Source organism: Limulus polyphemus, unplaced genomic scaffold (genome assembly GCF_000517525.1).
Source record: "Limulus polyphemus unplaced genomic scaffold, Limulus_polyphemus-2.1.2 Scaffold3720, whole genome shotgun sequence".
Lineage (NCBI taxonomy): Eukaryota > Metazoa > Arthropoda > Merostomata > Xiphosura > Limulidae > Limulus > Limulus polyphemus.
In genome coordinates this window covers 10,739-33,309 of record NW_013669330.1, presented here as the reverse complement: position 1 = coordinate 33,309, position 22,571 = coordinate 10,739, and the positions used below count along the sequence as shown (strand labels likewise).

At 29.7% G+C, this 22,571-nt stretch overlaps 2 protein-coding genes across 5 annotated transcripts in view; one reads left to right on the top strand and one right to left on the bottom strand.

The window, feature by feature from the left end:
* The window catches only part of LOC106469911, a 70,040-nt gene extending 56,713 nt beyond the window's left edge, over window positions 1–13,327 (top strand). For all 3 annotated transcript variants that reach the window (XM_022398482.1, XM_022398484.1, XM_022398483.1), the window contains exons 21-25: window positions 757–844; window positions 1,655–1,783; window positions 2,593–3,021; window positions 4,543–4,647; window positions 9,064–13,327. In XM_022398482.1, the coding sequence (XP_022254190.1) occupies window positions 757–844; window positions 1,655–1,783; window positions 2,593–3,021; window positions 4,543–4,647; window positions 9,064–9,207 (895 nt within the window). In that variant the 3' untranslated portion in view covers window positions 9,208–13,327. The remainder of the gene's footprint in view (window positions 1–756; window positions 845–1,654; window positions 1,784–2,592; window positions 3,022–4,542; window positions 4,648–9,063) is intronic.
* Window positions 13,328–17,745: 4,418 nt separating this feature from the next.
* LOC106469912 (syndecan-like) overlaps window positions 17,746–22,571 on the bottom strand; it is a 14,327-nt gene continuing 9,501 nt past the window's right edge. The window contains exons 3-4 of one of the 2 annotated variants that reach the window (XM_022398486.1): window positions 22,232–22,433; window positions 17,746–20,380 (exon numbers count right to left, since the gene is read on the bottom strand). In XM_022398486.1, the coding sequence (XP_022254194.1) occupies window positions 20,214–20,380; window positions 22,232–22,433 (369 nt within the window). In that variant the 3' untranslated portion in view covers window positions 17,746–20,213. Of the gene's footprint in view, window positions 20,381–22,231; window positions 22,464–22,571 lie in introns of both variants that reach the window. The other variant, XM_013930430.2, reaches the window with a different exon arrangement.

The following is a 22,571-nucleotide window of genomic DNA, read 5'->3' as shown; positions in this document are numbered from 1 at the left end:
AATAAATAGGGTTGGTGATAGGGGATGGAATCCCTTGAAACTAATTATGTTCATTGATATGTGGCACATCAAAAAGTAGACTGAACCTCACATATTTTGTACTTTTTTTGTTTTAGCATTATTTCTTTCTTGTATATTATACATATGATAATTCATTTCCACTTTATTGTGAAGAAATGTATTTTAAATTAATGATAAATTAGTATTTGTGCCATCATTGTCATTTAGAATTAACATAAAACTATGCAATGTTTTGTTGCCTTAAGCCTTACTGAATGCTTTAAGCTCCTTTATTTGAAAACAGTTATGAGTTTTGTTTTTGCTTCTTATTTCAAAGCTGGGTTGGTCATGTCATAGTAGGTAGCTTGCCAGGCATTGGTTTAGAAGAGAAGTTCTAAGGCACGTGTCATGATACTGCTGGACATCACCCTTTAAGGTGATAGGTGCTTTTTGAGAATGACAGTTTCATTATTTAGTTCAAAGGCCTTGCAATGCTAAGTGTTGCTGATTGACTTCCTTCCTTCTTATTAGTTAAGAGTCTCTGATCTGTCTGTTTAGTCCATGTGCATATAATGTTCTGTCAGGTTGAAAATACCAGTTACCAATACCTATTTTATATCTTTTGGCTAACTCCTAACTAAATGTTCAGCTTGAGACTAGTGTTAACATAATTTTATAACTTGCATTTTGCTTAAAAAATTATGGTTCAGTATTATGTATATAAACAACCTAACTTTTCTCGATTTTTCTTTTTAGCCTGAGCAAAACTCAAACTTTCTATAAAGAATGTGGCTACTTCAACTACATCCTTCGAGTGATTTCAGCACACAACAGTACAGTTTGGGTAAGTTTATTTTATTGAAGTGTCCAGTATCATTCTGATGTTTACAGTTAAATGTTGCTTTAGAACTTAATTTTATTTTACATATTTCACACATTTTTTCCCGGAATTCAGGCCATTTAGACTAGAAATATATTGAGCACACTATTTATGTACACTAAATATAATCAGTTTCTACCTTCATTGTTTAAAATTTTTATGCCAAAAAAAAAGCATAAATAGAAATGGTGGGTAAATGCTGTAACATGTACTACATCTTAAACAAAGTTGTCTATACTTAGAAAGAAAAAAATATTTTTCTAGTGACTTAGTTAAAAACTTCTAACTTTTATTTCTACAACATGATTAGCACTGATATATGTAAATAGTGCATTTTTCAAGATCATGAAAAGATTACATTTCAGTGGTGAAGAATGAAGTAAGTTACTGAACGAGAAGTTGTAGACAGTTTGACTAGGCAGTGAAAGATTTTAAGTTTTTTTGTTTTTTTCTTGGTAGAGAATTGTAGCTAGCTAAGTAGTAAATACCATATAAACATCTTAGATAGTAATATTTGATGTGTTGTTTGGGGTGGAAATTGTACACTCTGATATCCTTATTATGTTAACATTTTCTTTTAGATGAAAATTCTATTTCAGAATGAGTACTTCGTCTTTCTCTATTGAATTAATTCATAATTTGATAATATTTTTTCAACATGACTACTAAGGTGTTTAAGTGATGATAAAAATATCGGAGCGTGTTTCAGAAAGAGTATCGTATTAGTATATAATTGGTAGTTTTGTATCTCTCAATGCATAATTTTCATTCTAGAAAGTGGCTGTGTCTGACTGGTTAAACGTAGAAGCTAGCTGTGATGCTGCTGGAGAGGTTGTTGGGACAGTTTTATGTCAATTAATGAAAAATGTTGACACTCTGAAATACATATGTCACCGTCGATTTGTAAGTAATAAATTTGTAAGGGTTTTTGCACATGTTCAGTACATATTTCCTATCATATTACTCCAAAGATGTAGGGTAAGGGTTTTTGCACATGTTCAGTATATATTTCCTATCGAATTACTCTAAATATTCTTGATCTTTTTGCTCTGTCTGCATTTTAATAAAAGAACAACCTAGGTGTAGTTATCTGAATATAAACTAGGCTTCTTTAATTGGAGAAAATATTAATTATAATTCAGTGGTATATTGCTCCTTTGAATGTGTCTATTATGTGTGCATTATAGAGTTTGTAATTTGTTGACTGTATGATCTGTACAGTATAGAGTTTGTAATTGGTTGACTGTATGATGTAAAACTGATTAATCCTGGATAATATAGAATTGATAACTGGTCACTCTGTACAGTATAGAGTTTGTAATTGGTTGACTGTATGATGTAAAACTGATTAATCGTGGATAATATAGAATTGATAACTGGTCACTTCTGTACAGTATAGTTTGTAATTGGTTTACTGTATGATGTAAAACTGATTAATCCTGAATAATATAGAATTGATAACTGGTCACTCTGTGCAATGTAGAATTGATAACTGAGTGACATAGGACAGAATTTTTGGATGTGTAGTTCATGTAAAACTGATTAATCGTGGATAATATAGAATTGATAACTGGTCACTCTGTACAGTATAGTTTGTAATTGGTTTACTGTATGATGTAAAACTGATTAGTCCTGGATAATATAGAATTGATAACTGAGTGACATAGGACAAAATTTTTGGATGTGTAGTTCATGTTTTTTTAAAATTTCAGCCCATCTACAGGATTGAACTGGAGTGTCTTGAACCTAGAAAGTCTGATGACCAGCCAACACCAGCCAGCATAGATAATGGGAAAAATTCCACACATTCTTCTGTACAGGAAGAAGAAGAAGAAGAATTAATGAAGAATGCTAATGTAAGGGAGAGTACAAAGCCTGTTAATACAGATATTAGTAAAGAATGCTCAACTACTAAAAAGTCCTCAGATGATCAAGATGAAGTTGTGACCACTTCTTGTCAAACGAAACCTGAGTCGATTGACCAGGAGAAAGGCATCGACCATCCATGTAGTAGTCACACTTCAAAACAAACGGAAATGGTGGAAGAAAAAAATGAAGGAGGAGCTGAAGCACCAGTTATTTTGTCTACTTACAAGGAAATGTCTAATGTATATGGACTGGTGTTAAAAGACACCAATCTTGTAAGTGCCTGGAATTTACAAAGTGATTTTATTCAAGCTACATAACAGAAATAAACCAACCTTTTATTTTAGATACAGCATAGCAGCTCATAAAATAGCTCTGAGTTTTTCAAGTACAAACTTTTAGCTCATAATTCCATCATCTCTTGACTGATTTTAGATCTATTTACAGGTTTGGACTCAGGATGTCAAACCCTTTCAATGGATGTATTTGACCATGTTCAAGGTCTCGTAGATTAATTTACTTTAATCCTGCCTAAAAGAATTTCAAGTGCCACGACTATTGAGGATTCCCTCGTTTTCAAAAATCTTTAATGTATTTGAAATATTTTTAATTTCAATTGGATGCGACTTCATAAATTTACAAGTATTAATGATTTTATTGAGATTATAAATTAACTCAGAATATGAGTTAGTGTTGTAATGATAAGGTATAACATAATCATTTTGTTGATATTATAATGTTATTGAAAGTAACACAAAAATCGTGGCTCATTATCCAATTAAACTAAAGCCAATAGTTTTGTTACAGAATGATATTAGGTAAAAATCTAATATCGTATATGGATAAAAATGAAACAATTTATAAATGGTATATTTTACTAAAAGTCTTTCCTGTGAAATATTTATTAATATATAGACTATTATTTATAAAAAATAAAAGTTATTACCTGTAAACATATCTTAATAGAACAGAAAAAATTAAACTCCAATATTAAAAAATGGAAATGAATAAACATTTTTGTTACTCAGCACCAAAAATATTTAATTTACCTATAACTATAAAAAATTAAATTTAATATACTAGTATATTATTTTTATTTAACCAAACGTATATAGAAGATTTAGTTAAAGTAATAAAATGAATTATTATTTTTAAGTTAAATGTGACTAAATAATGTACTGAATAATTTTTATTAACCTGAATGATCTGAAAGCTCTTAGGTTATTTATAATTTAAAATTCAGATAGAAAATAAAATACAAGTTGGTCTTAAAATGCACTTAGTTCTTTGTGTTACAAGGACAAATAGGCTTAGTTATTTTTTTTTATATTGATATTGTTAGAGAATATTTCATTTTCTGTATTGGTATTTGTTGATTTAGTGGTTGAAAAATTAGATTGTTAAAAAGTTACATTTAGTACTGCTAACTATATCATTTGGAAACTTGTTTAGATATGTTTGAACTGTTTACAGGTAGTTGTAAAAACTCGGGTAAAGTTAATTTTTAAATGTGCAGTTTTATAAATTTAGGTCATAATTCTTAAAACCAAGGCCACAATTTTGAGAACTTGAATATAATAAATATTTAGTGTTTATTTATGACGGTTACTTACAAAATATTTGTCTTTCAAGAAATAACTCCAGAATATGCATTGTTCAACTCAATAAACTCGGCAAAAAGCTGGTAGTGTAACATATGTGATTCATTATGATATTGGTATGTAATTCACTGAAGCCTGTCAAAGAAATGTATGTAAATTTTTAAAACCATACATTTTTCTTGAATGACTGTTTAGCAAAGTATGAAGGACATACCCCATCAAGACTGCAAAAGGTTAATTCGTCCAGAAACGATGAATGTGACTTCTCTCAATCAGTATCCATTAACATCTGTAAACACAGTAAGTGCTAGAGCTCATCATGTTTTACATTTTAACCCTTTAATTACTGGTGAAGTCAGTATGGACTCTGTCAGCTTTTAAATGCATTTTTTCAAATTTTTTACACACCAAATTGCATTTGATCAACAGCTGTTTGTTAGAGAGTCTCTAATTATGTATGAGTCACACAAAAAACAGAAATAAGTGTAATGCCAATGTTGTAATTAATAACTTTATTTTTAAATCCATATTAAATATATATAAAGTTAAACATGAAGTTTAGGGTAATGAAAAATAAATTGCTGCTTAGTGTGTCTACTAATCGAGTTATTAAGCTATAAAGTGAAATAATGTATATCACTTTATACTGCATAACATCACTGTATTTTCACTTTATTACAGTAAATTGAAAAAACACCAATAACTGTTTGATATTTTAAACATTATAAAAGTACACCTTGTCACCCATACAGGGAAAACTCTCACTTTCTAATGTTTTAGTATGCTTTCTGAAGTATTTAAAAAAAAAAAATTACTGAAGAAACAATGTGTGCATTAATTAATTAAGAATTGGTTGTTGTGTCTGTGATGCTAAAAATAGTAAAATTACTTTACTTTTTCTTCTGTACTGACCTATCCAACCTAGATTTGTTACCATTAAAACCTGCTGTTGAAAACTAAAGTTTTTTAATTTTATGTTCCTTAAGAAAAAATATTTTGCAGCAATAATATGACCACTTTATTTCATTGTTATTAAAACTACATCTTTAATTTAAATATGTTTTAGATAGACTTCAGCTGCCAACTTTTTTCTTTGTGCTAATGTATGTTATCTTCCCTCGTGTCGGTATTCAACCCTAAACGTCCCTTACACCATGCGAGTGCTGTACCAACTAAAGGGTTAATGCACTAGCGGTTGCTAGTAAAGCTCTCTTTAATAACTCGTGCTACTACACCAGTGCATATTGCATAATCGTGTTGTTCTGTGGCACAATGTGAAGCACAGCAAGTCACCGTGCTAAGCAATTTGCATGTGAAGACTGAAATTTGATTTAACACAATTCTCACTTTTATATAGAAACTGGTGGGAATTTCTTTTAATCGTGATATGTCTTAAGTCAAATCTTACTATGAATTATCCTTAGGTTTTGTCATACAGTTTAAATAATTTTTCAGAAAATTAAAAATATTTAATTATGTCATAACGAATATCTGCATTTTTATTTGTTTTATATGACTTAAACGGCAAGTTTTTGCACATCTTTTTATCTAAAACAGTGAATCTAACATTCAAAGTTGTATAGGTACAGGATTGTAAGCATGTTTTTCTTAAATATGTTACTTTCAATAATTGTATAAAAGTACTGAATTGTGCCGTGGCATTATGCAGTTGCAGTAAAATGCTCCCAGAAAAGTAAGTAACATAATGTCAGTAAGATAATCACGTATTTTTACATGGTATTTGTGTTGTTGTATATATGTATGAAGTAAAACGTTGAATGTAAGATAATCACCTACGTATATTATAATTCTTAGAACTTACGAGTGAAAGTAAAGAATAATGCGTAACAATGCTTCATCCACAGTATATCTGCTAACCCAGTGCCAACGAGGCCTTTTGCAAAGACCAGGGCTCATTGGGCAAGCTAGGGTACAATGGACATAGTAATGGTTGAGGTGCTATTTCTAGTTCTTGTAATTATTCTTTTAATATATACCTCCAGTATATTAGTATTGTATCTGAGCAACTTTGATTAGTTACAAGTTATTTTATCTTATGTACTGTAGCTCACAGAAAATAAGATTGCATGAAAATATTAAATTTTTTATCTTGATTGCTATGAATTAATCCAAAAAAAAGGGGAATATGATACATTAAAAACATGGTTTTATGTCCATATGCCTTTTACTCTCTCCATAAACAAGTGTTTTAATATTCTTTGTTAAACTGCTCATTGCTAAGAAAGTGTAAGTGAAAATATTTCACAGAAGGTTATGTTGTTAGTTAGTTGAAGCATTAACCTTAAAGCTCAGTTAATGCTTTAACGGGTATTAACTTGTTTGACCCAGTGGAACGTGTATTCTTAGTCTTATTTTTATTGTTCTTTTCATTTTCCCAGTTAAAGGCTACCACATCCTGGAAGAGTGCAGTTTATTAGAAAATATGTTACTATGTTGTACGTTTGACATAACGTTTTTCTTTCGGAAATTTCTTAGTGACTGTTAATTGTATGTGTAAAAAGACACCATATAAATCAAATCTTTGAGGATCAAAGCTGGAATTAAAAAGCAACCTAGCTAGTAAATTTCAGTAACTCATCAGGGTACTAAAACAGTTATCTTTGAAGGTGTAAACACATAAGTTGTTGAAGTTAATGAAGGTATAATCAGAATTTTCTGTGTTGTAGCCATGATAAGGCACAACTACTGTTATTAAACTTTGCCAGTGGCATCCTTGAGTTTATGTAAAACAACTGTCAGGTTGCTAGTGACGTAATTAGATATGCAGATGCCTACTGTTAAATTATTATGGTCACAAGCACTCAGTTGGTACTACAGTCTTTGCAGCCCAATAAATGATCTGCAAACATTTGTCAGTAAATTATATAACCATCTTGGGCATTAAAACAAATCATATATCAATAAGAAAAGCTTAGAATTTGTGAATCAAGGAGCTGCTGGGGTAATGTGGGTAAATTTCACCATCTGTATTGCTTCCAGGGATTTGAATGAACACATGAGGAAGACATTTAGTAGCCCATGTTTCACTTCCAAACAGTATTAATGAAATGAGCATGCTAGTTAATCCATTCATTTGAAAGCTTTGTCTTCAAGGAAGTTGCTAAACAATTATTCATAGTTAGTGATTGTGGTATTATCCATCAGAAGAAAGTTTTAGCCATGTGCATCTGCATATGGCAAAGCTAATGGTTGTAAAACTACACTCTTATATTGAATACTGAACCCTGCCCAAACCATTATATATACATGTATTCCAACAAAGACTTTGGTCCAAAATATCTATACGTATCTCATAATTGGCTACAATATAGAGTTAAATTAATATCTGAATAAGACATCCACCCATATGTTGTTTGACCAATCCATACATACTTGACATCACTGAATACAAACTGTTTTGTAAGGATAAAATAGAGGAACCATGAGATAGGCCATCTAGCTATAAGGAAACCTGTTTCTGATTACTGGTGTATTGATTTGTCATTCAGGTGCTGCTCTGAACTGTTGATTCAATTGTAAACCTGGGGTGTGCAGGTTGCTTTGAGCCCATATTCCCAAACAGCAGTTACCTTTTGGGGTTGACAACAAAAGTCTACCTCATCCAGATCTCTTGCCAACTGCTATGGTGATCTGAAAATGAATATGCATCCTGCTAACCACTCTTTCTGCAATGACTTGTTATGTCTGACCAACTTTTAACAACTTGTTGCCCCCAGTGTCATGTAAATATTGCTCTGGAATGTTTAATATCATTATGGAGCCCTTTACACAGCACACTTATTCATAACATCGTGTGTTTTCTTCACTCACTGATACAACTGACATTTATATGTCAGAATAAATGATATTGGTTTTCTATGTAAATGAATTTATGGGAGACATTGACATATAATGACAGTAGTTGTGCCCTGTTATAGTTAGAATATAGAAAGCTGATTTTATATACTCCTTAATGTTTGGAATAATGTATTTCACTTCACTGTAAAGATACTGTGGAGCTCTTCAACAAACCAGAAAGTCTTGTTCTTTTCTAATGGTAGTTTATTGCTTATGAATATTATTTGAATGTTATGTATGGAAGTTAATAGTTTTTAGAAGTCTCATCATTCAACAGTTGATTCGGGCTACCTATTATTCTCATTGAGAAAGTTTCATGATTTTGTTTCCTCCTATTCCTCGAGAAGATCACCCTTGAAATCTGAAACCTACTGATTTTTGTTTTTCCATGTATTTATCTCCAATTTAAGTAAAGCTTGAGCTGTAAGGTCATTTACGTTGGCAAAACAAAACACCACTTAAAAACTAGAGTCCGTGAACATTTAGGAGTATCTAACAGAACCGACCATCCACTACTTAAACCCAACCACTGATCTATTCGTTCACATTCTGAAACCACGGATCACAATATTTCATTTAACAATTTCTCTGTCATTACTACAGGATCTTCAGACCTTGAACTCTACATTAAAGAAAGTTTACTCATAGCTAAAGACTGTCCTATTCTGAACGACTTACAAAGCTCTTTGGATCTAAAATTGTTTTAAATTTTCACACTTAAGCTCAACTGTTGTGTAATATATATATAATCATTATTTTATCCATCCGTTTTTGGCCTCTCTTAATGACTAAGTAAACTAGTGATTATTATATTATAATTTTAGTTGATAATAATCATCTTTGTATCACGATTTTCAGGTGGTGTGGAACCCAAACTTGAAGTCTCACCTGTGGCTGCTGTCAGCTGGCCAAGCTGGACTAGTTCGGATCACTTGTCTGCCTGGATTACATACCCCTTCAGCCAGTACCATCATTTCCAAGATGGAAACAGAAAAAAGTTGATAGATTTATGTGTATGTAGTGTGGCATTTCCGTTATGCATCCATACTTATACGCGAGGTATAGATAAATACATTCATGCTATTTTTAGCCAATCTGTTAATATTTTATGCATTCAGACTCTGATTTCAGACAAATTTCACCAGTATATGTACATTTTAAAATTCCTTGCCTTTGTTATTATAAAAAAAGCCTGTTTATCTAACAATGATTAGTGACTTCATCTAAAACATGTGGCCTAACTAAAGTCAAACAGATACCGGGAACCTGTCTTCAGCAGGAAAGAAACTGTATGTTTTAATTCATTATAATTTGAGTCTTACATCATTACTCTATGACACATCTCTTTGACCTTAGCCAAATGGTAATTTTATGTCTTGATTGAAATTAACCAATTTTTTTCAGTTAACTTTATTGCAACCTGTTGAGGTATTTAGTATTTTTAAAAAATCATAGTAAAAAAAAAACATTAATTCCTTGTTCTCAGGCACCTGTATTTTGAAAGTGTATGTGTTTTTTTTATCGGTAGGAATATTTGGGAGAAAGTTTTAATTGATTATATAGTTTAGTTTGTTTTTGTTTATTTTTGGGGGGTGGGAGGGGGTCAATGGGTGGTAAGAAGGATGATGCAAAAGAATAAAAATTAATACAGAAAGTACCTGAAAACATTTGCTTTTTATTATACTTTATGAGCATAAAACTTAATGTAAAAATTAACATTTAAGGAAATTAGTATATTATATGTTGACGTTTTCGGTAATGCTTGTTCATAATGCTAACAGTTCTATTAAGAGGGAAGGTTACCCAAAATGTAAAAGATTAGATCATAAACATTTGTTGATCATTGACATATATAACATGGGTTTAAATTTCTAAATGTATACAACAGTATTCTTTTCCGTTAGAATGTTATATGTTTGTTTTGCATATCGTGTCAAAAATAAAATTTTTATAAACTTTATGAAATTAGAGTTGAATTACTGAGTATTGACGATAATGTTAGCTAAGATATTTAAGTAAATTTTGAAAATGTACAAAATATATTGGAATACAAGATTTTTTATTCTTTATACTTGTTGCTATGTTGGCAAGTGTTTATATTTTAAAAAGTCAAATTTCTGTTTCAGGTTCTAAAGAAAAAGCAAATCTTTAAGATTAAATTGCTTTTAAAATTGTTTGAGCTTATTTACTGAATAAACTAATCTGATACACAATAATTCAGTATCTTACAAATACCACAATATTGTTTGAGTTACCAGTTATTGTTCATTTCATTTTTGTTCAAATGAAAATCTGAAGTTTGTATGGAGTGAAGTACTTTGATGGCTTGAAACTTCTAATGTTTTTTTTTCTGGGAAAATGTATAAAAATTATTTCTCGTTCATACAATTTTTTGTATAGTTATTTTCAGTATTGGTTTGAATGATGCTGCCAATTTGTATTGTGAAAAAAAATAAACTTATGTATAACTTGGTTACATAACAGGTTGTAAGATCTTCCAAATGTTTGAAACAGTGTTCGTGATATAAAAAAAAAAACCTATAGTAGACTTTATGATAGAAGGGTCTGTTTGTAGTGAGTTTTTCACTTTGCCACTAAATTGGTTAATTTCGTGTATGATTTTTAAAGTAAGCTGAACATGTATTACAGCAGACTTTGTTAATTCAGGTGAGGTTTCTAAACAATAATAATTTTAAAAAAGGAGAAAAATTGTAAGAAACAAAATATTTAAAAAATTCTAAATTATTTTATATCAAAGTGAGAATGTAGAATCTTGCATAGTGGGAACTACACAATTGGCTAACATACGTGGCTTAACCTGTCATGCACTCAAAAATTTGTGAATGGTAAGTTTTGTAGACAACTTTATATAATTACTTTAAATTACCATTTGCTGTTTTTTTTTACTGTGTAATCTGTATTTCTAGACTAAGTAATCCTAAATAATTTTAGCTTTCAATTCAAAAAGACTTGGAAAGGGGATTACTGATTACAACATAGCATGATATTTAAAATAATTTTATAATAATCCCTTTTAGGTATATGACCCCAGCAACTCAGCTTGAGGACTTATAATTTTGAATTCATAGTTCAATCCCTGCTGTTTTGTCGGTATAGATAACCCATTGTTAAATTTTGCACTTAAACAAATTTAACATATATCTGTTACATAGTTATAGTATGTCTTTCACTGTGGTATTCTAATGGCAACAGGTTTGAGAAGAATGTAAATAAGATCAAAATAACTATCCAGCCTCTGAATATTGTACCTGTAATAAGTTAAGTTGTGACGTTAGTAGTACAACTTTAATGACAACCTAAACCTATTTTTTCAAAGAATGTCTTTTTCAATGATTATTAGTTTGCATTCAGCAAATTCACTTTTCTACAAATATAAGTAGGTAGGTAGTTTTTTATGTTTGAAAGGCTACTACAATATGATGTATACTGTAGGTTTTCTTTTCTAATTGCACTGTGCAATGTACATAATGTAAATAAACTTTTTTTTTATCATATGAAAGTTCAAAGTTTTGCATACGTACAAACTGAAAATTTAAGTTCTGCTTAAATTCACATCAAGCAAACTTTGAAATATTCAGTTGTTAAGCATGGTATTGAAGGTGTGTGTACTTTTTCCTGTTAGTGGATTTTTTTATTGTATATTTGTCTAGTTCTGTTTTGAGATGCAAATTAAGTAAAATGCATATATCTGTAATTGAATTTCATTACCCTTGTCATTGTTGTACCTTATACAAACAGTTTAAAATTTGACAGAAAACTAAGATGTTTATCACGGTTAATAAGGCTGCCACATTCAAAAATTGTATATCATTCGAAAAGTGTTGTATAAGGAAACTTTCTTTCCAATACACAGACGATTGTTTAGCCTTAAAGATTAATTTTACCAAATTCAAGTGGTATTAACGTTCAGTATCTTGCTAACTAAGCTTCCGAAGTATTTTTGTCAGTCATACAGTATCCTTATATTTCCTATGGTATCATTTAACGACTTCCTGCTTGGAAAGACTTGATGTACATCTAAAACGACATCTTACCATTATTTTGTAATAATTTCCTTGTTTCAAATAACAATTTGATTAAACGAAATGTGTAATTGAATTGCTTTTAACTTTTTGTAAGTAATTCGGCAGTCTGGTTATTTTGTAACTTAAGCTTTTTGCTAAAGCTTGTTTTGTTTGTTTATGTCTACAGTGGTTCATTCCCATTCTTTCATTCAGTTTCCTCTAGATCTAAAGTAAGAAACAGAGATAACTTTAAACCTTTCAAAATGTTTCCAAGAAGATACATACAAGATCAAGTTTGAAAATATGTTAGTAACAGGTTTCACACGCATATTGTTTTCAATAAAATAACAGCAGATGAGTACTAAATTTTGTGCTTTAGGCAAGATAGGAAAAATTGTAGTAACAACCAGTTTCTCATCAGTACTGCCCCTCAGTGGCTCATTGGTAAATCTGAAGAGTAATAATGATAAATACTGGGTTTTGATACCCATGTTTGGCACGGTGCAGGTAGCATTATGTTTAAAAACATATGTAACAGTATCTGCATTTAGAAATTGTCACTGACCCTTTTTTTTTATATTTCAAAGTTAAAAATTTCTGTGTCCATTTTGAAGTACTACCTCTAAAAAGACATGATTGACAATTTTTTTTTATCTGATGTCACATAGTAACAAGGTTAACATTGCAGATGGTGTTCAGATGTGTGTGTAATAGTAAGATCTTCAGAAAGAAAAACTTTCTCTCTGGTTTTTGAAAATATCTGATGGGAAGTCGTGAATATCTTCTTGTCTGGTGTTATATAACCATCCAAATTCAGTAAGATAAGAATGTTTGTTTTTACTTATTACAAACAGATTTATAAACACATTTACACAAAACTGATATTTGGCATATACCTAAAGTATGATAAGAGAGGAATGTGTTTCGTGTGATTTAAACTCCCACAGTGTTACACTAATTTTTTTGTGTGAAAGTAAAGTGATTAATTAGTTGTGTCGTAGAAACTACTAAATACTTTTTAAGGCAAAGGGGCAATTTTGGCATGAAAAATTAAACAGTTGCCAGTTAAAACTGTTAGCAGTTTTTGTAAGCCAGCAACTGGCAACTGTTAGCAGTTTTTGTAAGCCAGGAATAATTAATGAAATGTGCAATTCCCACTGACTTCATCTATCCACAGATAGCTTGAAGCTTTAGAAAGTATATAGATTAGTATTTGTAGTAAATCCTTTTTACATGCTCAAAATTTGAGGCATGTAGTTCAGTCATCAGACATTTAACTGTAAACCGAGTTACATCTTTACTCAGACAATATATAATTTCATGTACAGTAAAAAATGCTCTTTGCACCTTTTCATTGAAATCATTTCATGCTTTCTTGTACTGTACCATGTGTTTTTTTTTTATGTAAATCTATTTTAAGAAGAAAATGTTCCCTGTACTTAAACCCTACAGTTCTGTAGCTTGTTCACATTGTTTGTGTACTCTTAATAAAAAGTTATTAGTTTATATGATGGTTAATATATGACCTTTCAGTATAAATCCATGATCTATATTATTTGTTATAATTAGTATATAATATTTAGTTTAACGACAGTTATAGCTGGTTACCAGAGGAGTTGGTTTTGTTTTGTTTTTTACACCTGAAACATACAACATCTCTGTATGGTCATACGTGAACTTTAAATGAATGGTACTGAAGAATTGAGTGTTCTGAGAATGAAGTGTCGCAGACCTTTTACTAGTTCCTGTAGGCCAGAATTGAATATTTTTTTCTGTATTATAGTACTGTAGTTTTGTCTTACAATATGAATACATACAGTGAAAATGTAAATATTTGTATGTGAAGTTCCACCGTAAGAATGCTTATTTGTTATGTTCTTATGTGTTGTTGATTTTTGTCTAGCATTTTGAGAGCTGTGTCTAATGAACATTGTTCTAGATTCATTAGGGTGTACTGCTTAATAAATGTAGTGTGACATATATTTTGCAGTGAAGAGTTCCCTCAACTTTGGATTTATGAATGCATTATTAGCATGTTATAAAGAAATGTTTGTGTTTTTCTTTCTCAGTTGCCTTATACCCAAATTTCCTTGATGCAGTAGCCACACTTAAAATTTTTTTAATCAGCAACTGTCTTTATTATAGATAACCAAGTCATAAATCTGTATGGAAATGAACTATTAAAAGACAGATCTTTAAGTGATTTGAAATGAGCAAGGAAACACTCGGTTCAAGTTTTGTAATGATGTTTTATAACTTCTATTCAATCTTAAGAAAAGGTAAAAATCTGTATATAGCTTATTATCTCATTCTTTTTTTTTTCTTCTTAAAATCAGTAAGTAATAAAACCAATTACTGGTGTTTTATTTGCTTATTATTACTCCAGCTGAAAAACTCGTTTGCTGAAGGATGTCTTAGCAGAGATTTTTTTTTTATATAATGAAACTGAAATATTCATTTGAAGCTTGTATTATGCTGTATATCTGCTATCTTAATGTCTTCACTGTATTTCATGGAGATATCATGTATTTCTTTTTTGATAAACATGGGAAAAAATACACATTTAATTTATTTTTTGTAAATAATTTCTAATTGCTTGATATTAAAATTGTCAAAAAAAAGTGTCCAGTTTATTTCCTCCTCCTCCTTCAAACTGCGTGATGTACTACTTGAAAATCTCATCAGTTCAACATAAATGATTAATGCATTATAGAAATAAAGATTACTGTACTCCAAATTTTTTGCTACATTAAAACAAATCCAATCCATTGTTTTCAATGTTGATAAAATGAATAATGTTATGTGAACGTGTATTGGACACGGTGATCAAAGCACGTATCCGATTAATATTCGGTACATTTTGAGCTTGACCCTATAGATTTTGGGAACCAGGTTTTAATCTGTGCTATACCACTAAATATTCCCCACACTTTAAGCTGTAGTTGTGTTATAACAGTGTCCCTTAGGATGGGTGGTAGGGTAATTCTCACTGACCACCTTCCCTCTGGTCATTAGTTCAAAATTGGGGACAGCAACAAATAGCCTTATTAGCTTTGCCATAAATACAAATACAGTACATTTTATATTTGTTTCCCAAACAGCAAATCAACTAAGTTTCATCTCTACAGCTTTACCTTCAGTGTTTTGATATGCGTAATGTTGCTGTTTTGTACTATTATATCCACGTTATACATTTCCTGATGTATCACTGCCATAAAAGTGTGATTTTGCTACTTCTAACACAGTGTCATTTACAAGCTTGTAATGTTGCATTCACTACGTTCTCTTTAAACTCTTGTGTGGTTACTTTTCTTTAAATTAGAATTTATTTCTGCTGTTATACTATTTCAATAACCATAAAATGTTTTACACGATAATTCAAAAACTATCACATTATGTGGGAAAGAAGTTATTTCTGGAAATATTTCAGTAATGTGATATAGTAACTCTGGTTAATGTTAAGAATGTTTATTTTCTCAAAATGTTGTAATGATATGATTTAGCAACTGTGGTTAACATTAAGAATGTTTATTTTCCCAAAACATTTCAGTAATGTGACTTAGCAACTCTGATTAATATTAAGAATGTTTATTTTCCCAAAACATTTCAGTAATGTGACTTAGCAACTGTGGTTAATGTTAAGAATGTTTATTTTCCCAAAACATTTCAGTAATGTGACTTAGCAACTCTGGTTAATGTTAAGAATGTTTATTTTCTCCAATACATAGCTATGTACAATCACACATGCATTACAATTAAAAAAAAAAAACATGGAGCCTATTGTATGTTTTCAATACAGTTAATTTTCTTCTTTTACCAGAAATTATGATCCATTAATACAGTTGTAAAGAGAATTTTAAAATACATAGTATGCTCAAGAATACTAAGTTATGTCGAAACAAATTTATTTAATTGAAAGCAACAAATCATAACTTTTTCTGCATTTGACAAACTTTTATGCTTGCTTATGAGGAAAACTGGAATGGATCTTATATTCAAAATAAATGAATTGAAATACAGGAAATGTTCTTTCAAGGAACAACACACCTTCGTTACGTACTCCCCTCTATAAAACAAATTAATCCTTGCTTTCAACATTTTTACTGTACATTCTATGTAGATAAAACATTACACTGCAAATATGATAGGGCATTTCAACAAAACAATAGAAATATCTATTACTAGATACTTATGACAGTATACAAGTAGTTTATTTAAGAGTCGAAGTGACTTGAAAAATTAATTGAACATCTAAACAAAAACTTGCCCATTTTTTATACTGATTACAACAGTAAAATACTGATAATAATACATTTTGGAATTAAAATATAGGAAACTGATTTTATAACCTCATAGGCAACAGTAGTGTTATAACTATTATCACAGCTGACATTATTAACAGATGTAGTAATACTACTACTGTTTTGCCTGATGCTGCAACATTTTACTTGATATATATATACAAATTTATAAAGTAGAAGATACAATGAATATTTTAGTGGATTTTTTTTTTCACATTCAGTATGTTACAAAATTATAAACTAATTGTATCTAATGTTTTATAATTTCCACCATATTGTTATACTGGATATATGTTATTGCAAATGTAAGGATGTTGTAAGTATATTCTTGTTTTTTATATGAATGAGCTTGTGATTGGTGTTTCTACTTGATTTGTAATTAATAACCTTTTTTAATTATTTTTTTCTCAGTGAGCTTCATTAAATCTTATTGGCTATAATGTTAGCAATAATTTTGCATTAATTTTTTTTAATTATAATTACACTTGTGGTTATTATTTTGCATTGTTGTCTTAAAGTGTAGATTTAGGACTAACCTAATCTCCCAAATCAGCTGGATTATATATATATAATATTGCCACAAAATACCCAAATGATGGTCGAATGTAATCTAAATGTTATAGGTTGTAGTTTCTTTTTTATGTAATTATTTCCAAGATTGTTCATTTCTTGTCAATTTTTAATAAATTTTGTAAAATTCTTTGCACTTTTGTGTGTGCTAATTTTTTTATCAGAATTGTCAATTTTTATACCAGATTGTTTTCATTAATATGTTATTTTGAATCATTAATTTTGATCTATATAGTTGGCTTACTGTTTATCACAAGTGTTTAATTACATTATTCATATAATTACTTCTTTTTCACTTTAAAATTAACTTCAAGGTATAGCTTGTAAAGTTTAAAATGCATAATTTTATTTTATTAAGTTGTTGGTACTGGACATTGAATATTGATCAATAATTATATTAATCTTAATTTTCTGTAGCCACTTAGTTTATTTTTTAAGCTTTTGTGGCTAACAGTACAAAAAAATTTAAACATCAACTGTGTATTGTAAGCTTACAATACATAGAACTTTTTTTTACATTAATTCTGTATGTAAATTCACAAAAATTAATAAAAAATTTGCAATAAATGGTTTACGTTAACTGGTCCCCAACTACTATTTTTTTTTTATCAATACCACTTAATAATAAGACCAGAAAGCTAGGGTTATGGGAGGTAAGTGTTGATGACAACAGCTTTGTTTATTTACCAAGAATAACACCACTTTGGGAAGGAAATACAACATTACCAATAGCTAGCTGATTACGTGTTTAATCATTGAATGCAAACAAAATCTGCCCTAAACTGTTCTCAACATGTAATAAAGGGAAGTTGTGGGTCAGAAATTGGGGATGAGTTACGGGCCATCTAAAGGGGGTTGAAAGATTATACAGGGAAAACTTTGGTTTCTTCTACATTCTTGTTATACAGTAAACTATATTTACATAAAAATTTCAATAATAACCTTCAAGACAAATAACATAAATTTTTTTATAACTACACTAAATCAAATACAGTATAGGTACAACATACATGTACAATGAGTAATAGTAAACTTAAGACAACGAAGAAACAAATTTAATTTTTTAAAAATGCTTACTTTACTTAGATTTATGTGACGCAATATTATCTGTTCATATATCATTTTCATGGGTATTTCAATGTCTTACTTTAACATGTTATAGAAGTATATTGTTATGCATTAAGTTATAATTCATTTTTTCCTTACTGGTGTTCAGATTTAAAAGATACCATGGAAACTCAGTTCTGTAAGTACTCAAAGGTGATGTTGCACACCGCTGGTAAAAAGCTAAGCAGCCAATTTCTCCTGCATTTATTATATCCAACCTTTGTTTTTTCTTTTTATAATCATGATCTTAAGAACCATGATACTTGTGTATTGATCAGTGACCTCTGAGGAATGCATGGGAGCACATTAAAACACTTTCCACTGTCATGTGCAGGTAGGCTACATGTTTTCTACCTCATTGCTTAACATATACTTTAATCAAAATGAATGTTTACGTTTCCAACACAGAACAGTGGTTATAAAAGTTGCCAAGTTCTGTTCATCCTAGCTACCTATTTTTCTGGGTCATTCACTTGTGGTATTGCAGGTAATTTCTCATGGGAAAGATTTCTGAAGGTTCAACTTTCTATGCAGATATGGACAGTTATCTCTTTCACTGACAGGTCAGGTGTTGCCATATGGATGTAAACTCCCTCATTTTTCAAAGGGAATGACCAATGTTGATGTAGTAGTGCACATCTGATAAGGATGGCATTTTAGAATTTTGTATATATATATATAATGCTATGCTCTCTCTGAAACTGAAAGTCTCAGTTTGGTAGGTTAATTTATTTGTTTCAATGGTAAAATACTTTCTTAAGTTTAATCATTAGTTAAATAGTTGTTCATAAACCTTTTAACAAGTTTTTTAGGAGAATTTACAAATAACTATCCATCAGATGCGTTGTCTTTTGTCTCGTACATTTGTTACTTTTGATAGAATTTTGTGCATTGAATAAATGTTGTTTCACTATATTTTACATTGTGTCCTGTCTCTTTCATTCCTCAAACTTGGTAAAAGTCAGAGAATTTAGATTCACTCTGTAATATATTTTCTGTCAGATTTCCATTTACTCTGCTGAATCTACCTAATTACTCTTTAGAGGAAACCAGTCTTTTTCTCAGCCTTGCACTTATTCCATTTAATGATGCAACTGGAACATTGCATTTTTTTTTAATGTTTTTACTGTACTTTATCAATTTGAATACAAAAAGTCATAGAAATACTATATAAGAAAAATTATTACAACAAATTATGTCATTCTAATCATTTCCAATCTTTTTAGGTTTAAATAGAATGGAAAATATGATGCTTTTTTGTCATTAATTACTCTATAAAAACATTCAAGCATATATTAGTAAGCCACTGGTTATTACAATAAAGATAACATTTTTTATTTTACTTAGACAAAATGTTATTGGGATTTATAACCATCATGAATAATGGTTGGAAAGTGCTTAAAATGATGCTGTTACTTACATACAGGAAGATTCTAACAACATTAACCCACTTAATATCAAATCTATTAATTTTATTCCCTAATATTCAAAACTAAATACACAAACATTTTTTGTTTTTATTTTACTAATGACAGTTACATTCTTTATTATTTTTGAAAGTTTACTTGTGTATAATGATTTACACTCTTTTGAAAAATTATGGCAATGGAAAATAACACGAACTAACCTATTTGACTATTTTTTGCACATATACCTACAAAAAATGTATTATGTCCTGTAACAACTTTCTACACCAATTTTTAAATGTGCAAAATCCCAAAATAAATTACTTCTAGCACAAAACAGCTGTGAAATTCCTATAAATATAAAATTAAACACTTAATACTTAATGGTTTTTTTTTATTTAAACTATGACACCATTTTTGAAGACATGAAAGTGTGCAAATACATTAAGTAGTAATTAACATCAATGAATGATCCTAAAGATAATCAAATGATTAATTTACTTGTGACAATGCTCTTTTCATAGCAACCAAATGCACATATAGAACAGCAACTCACCCTGGTGATTTAGAATTAAAATAAAAAAAAGGCTTTATGATTTCTATGCAAATATTTCCTTGTTTTTCCCTTTTTCAGACGAGTTATCTTTTGATCCCTTACTATCACCTACAATGTAACTTCCTTCATCTTTTTTTTTCATCCGGTAGACAATGAACATTACCATTAGAATGATACACATTAGTGCTATAACTGCACCTCCAATAACAGCTAGAAGAAAATTAAAAGATCTGATTTTATAATCTTAAGGTATTATTTAATGTAAAGAGGGAAAAAGAAATTCATTTGAAAAGTTCTTCAATCAAAGATTGCATCATAATATTTGCCATAACAATTTTAAAAATTAGAAGGTACTCTTTAATTATTGTGCTTTACATACATACTCTTTTTCTATTATTTTTAAAACATTCATTTAAAAGCTGCATTTGTCATAATTTCTAAGTAATAGTAATAAGCTATAAAATTTGTATTGAAGCTGGACTTAAAACAGTCTCTATGTATCAAAATCAATTTAATACTAGGCAAACTAATTTAATACTCAAGATATGACTGATTTATCAAAGTTAATTAATATTCCTTTAAAGAACTATTTTATGTTTAATTAAATATAACAATATTAAAAAATATTTTAACATTTCTGTTCATTTGATTTTTAATAATTGTTTACTTCTTTTTTTCCTTAAAAGACTAACTTTTTAAAAGTCAATTCAATTATATCTACTCAAAAAATAAAATTATTTAATAACTGTTTATTTTATACTGCCAGATTCTGTTACTAATTATTGGTAGAGAAAATATGTTTAAATCTCTCTAAAAAAAACAAATAAAGATACTTTTTGTGTAAATACCAAGTTTAGAGCCAAATTTAGTGTGTTTGTGTTATGATACAATTCAGTCAAAATGCTATTGCCAACAGATACATCAACATTTTTAGGTAGTATTAACTTGATTTATTACATAATTAAACTAAATGATTCAGTTATTAATTAAATTCACTTGAAATATTCCTTTAACTAATTATGCCTCTCATAAGACATGAGCATTAGGCCTAATATGATTTTAAACACTACCTTCTTTATCTAGTCCCTTAGGGATTTTGAAAAATTAGAAGTGTATAATAATAGTATTTCAACCACACTATCTGTCATATCCACTGCCAATGACATGAATCTCTCAATTCAGACCGGCTGAGATACTGAAACATAACGTGGTCGGACCACTAGTTATATAGGCTATTTATTACAACAAGAAATTTTAAAGTGTGAATGACTTTTACAAGTTGGTGAAACATGATTATAATAAGGCCTAATGCTAATGTCTTATGACAGGCATAATTAATTACAATCATGCTTTGCCAGCTTATAAAAGGCATTCACACCCTAACAATTGTTGTTGTAACAAATAGCATAAAAAAAATAGTTTTCCAATCATTACTGTGCTTGTTGTATCCCAACCGCCTGAATAGCTCTGGATTGAGTGAAATGCATTGTCAGCAGTGGATATGATGGATATAGTATGGTTGGAAAACTATTATTATACACTTTTCTAATTCTTGAAAGTCCCTAAGGGACTAAATACAGAATGTCGTGTTTAAAAACATATTAGGCATAATTCTAATGTCTTGTGACAGACATAATTAATTATAATCATTCTTTGCCAGCTTGTAAAACATGTTCACACCCTAACAATCATTTATAAATGTTGTAAAAATGTTAATACTAAGTCTTGACAATCATCTAAAGTTTCTTTCCTCATTTTAACTCCTTCAAGATCTACAGCTAGAAAAAACGTTTGCCAATTGTTTCAATGGGTTACAAAGAAAACTTTATTACGATGTAACATAGTAACATATGTACAATGTTTCAAAAAGGTACCTGATTATGATAAAACCTTGCTGAAACATTGTACATTTGTTAATATGTTAAACTTGCAATAAAGTTTTCTATCATACCAAGACAAGCCATCTCCAAACGTTATTACTTATAAAGTGGATTTCTCATCTTCAAATTTAAATTCTGCTGCTAACAGGAGAAAGAATAAATGAAGCTGTATAAAACTTACAAGCCAATATTCCAGGTTGTGCAAAGAATGATGAAGAAGTTTCCTCTTGCATATGCCCCAAGATGTGAATATCATTATCCTCCCAGCTTTCATCTGGACTTTCCTTTCCCCCAGGTACAGGAGGAGCATTATTCATTTTTCTTATTTCAACATCAGATTTTGTTGGTTTTAAGATGTTAGGGATGTGATTTTTATGATCTGGCTGAAAAGTTGTTGTAACCTTGATCATTGGCTAGAATTTTAAATAGCAATAAAAATATAAAACAAAATACTCTCAGAATACTTATATACACCTGGAAAAAAGTTAAGCACCCCCAAATATTTTTCAGGATTGCTTATT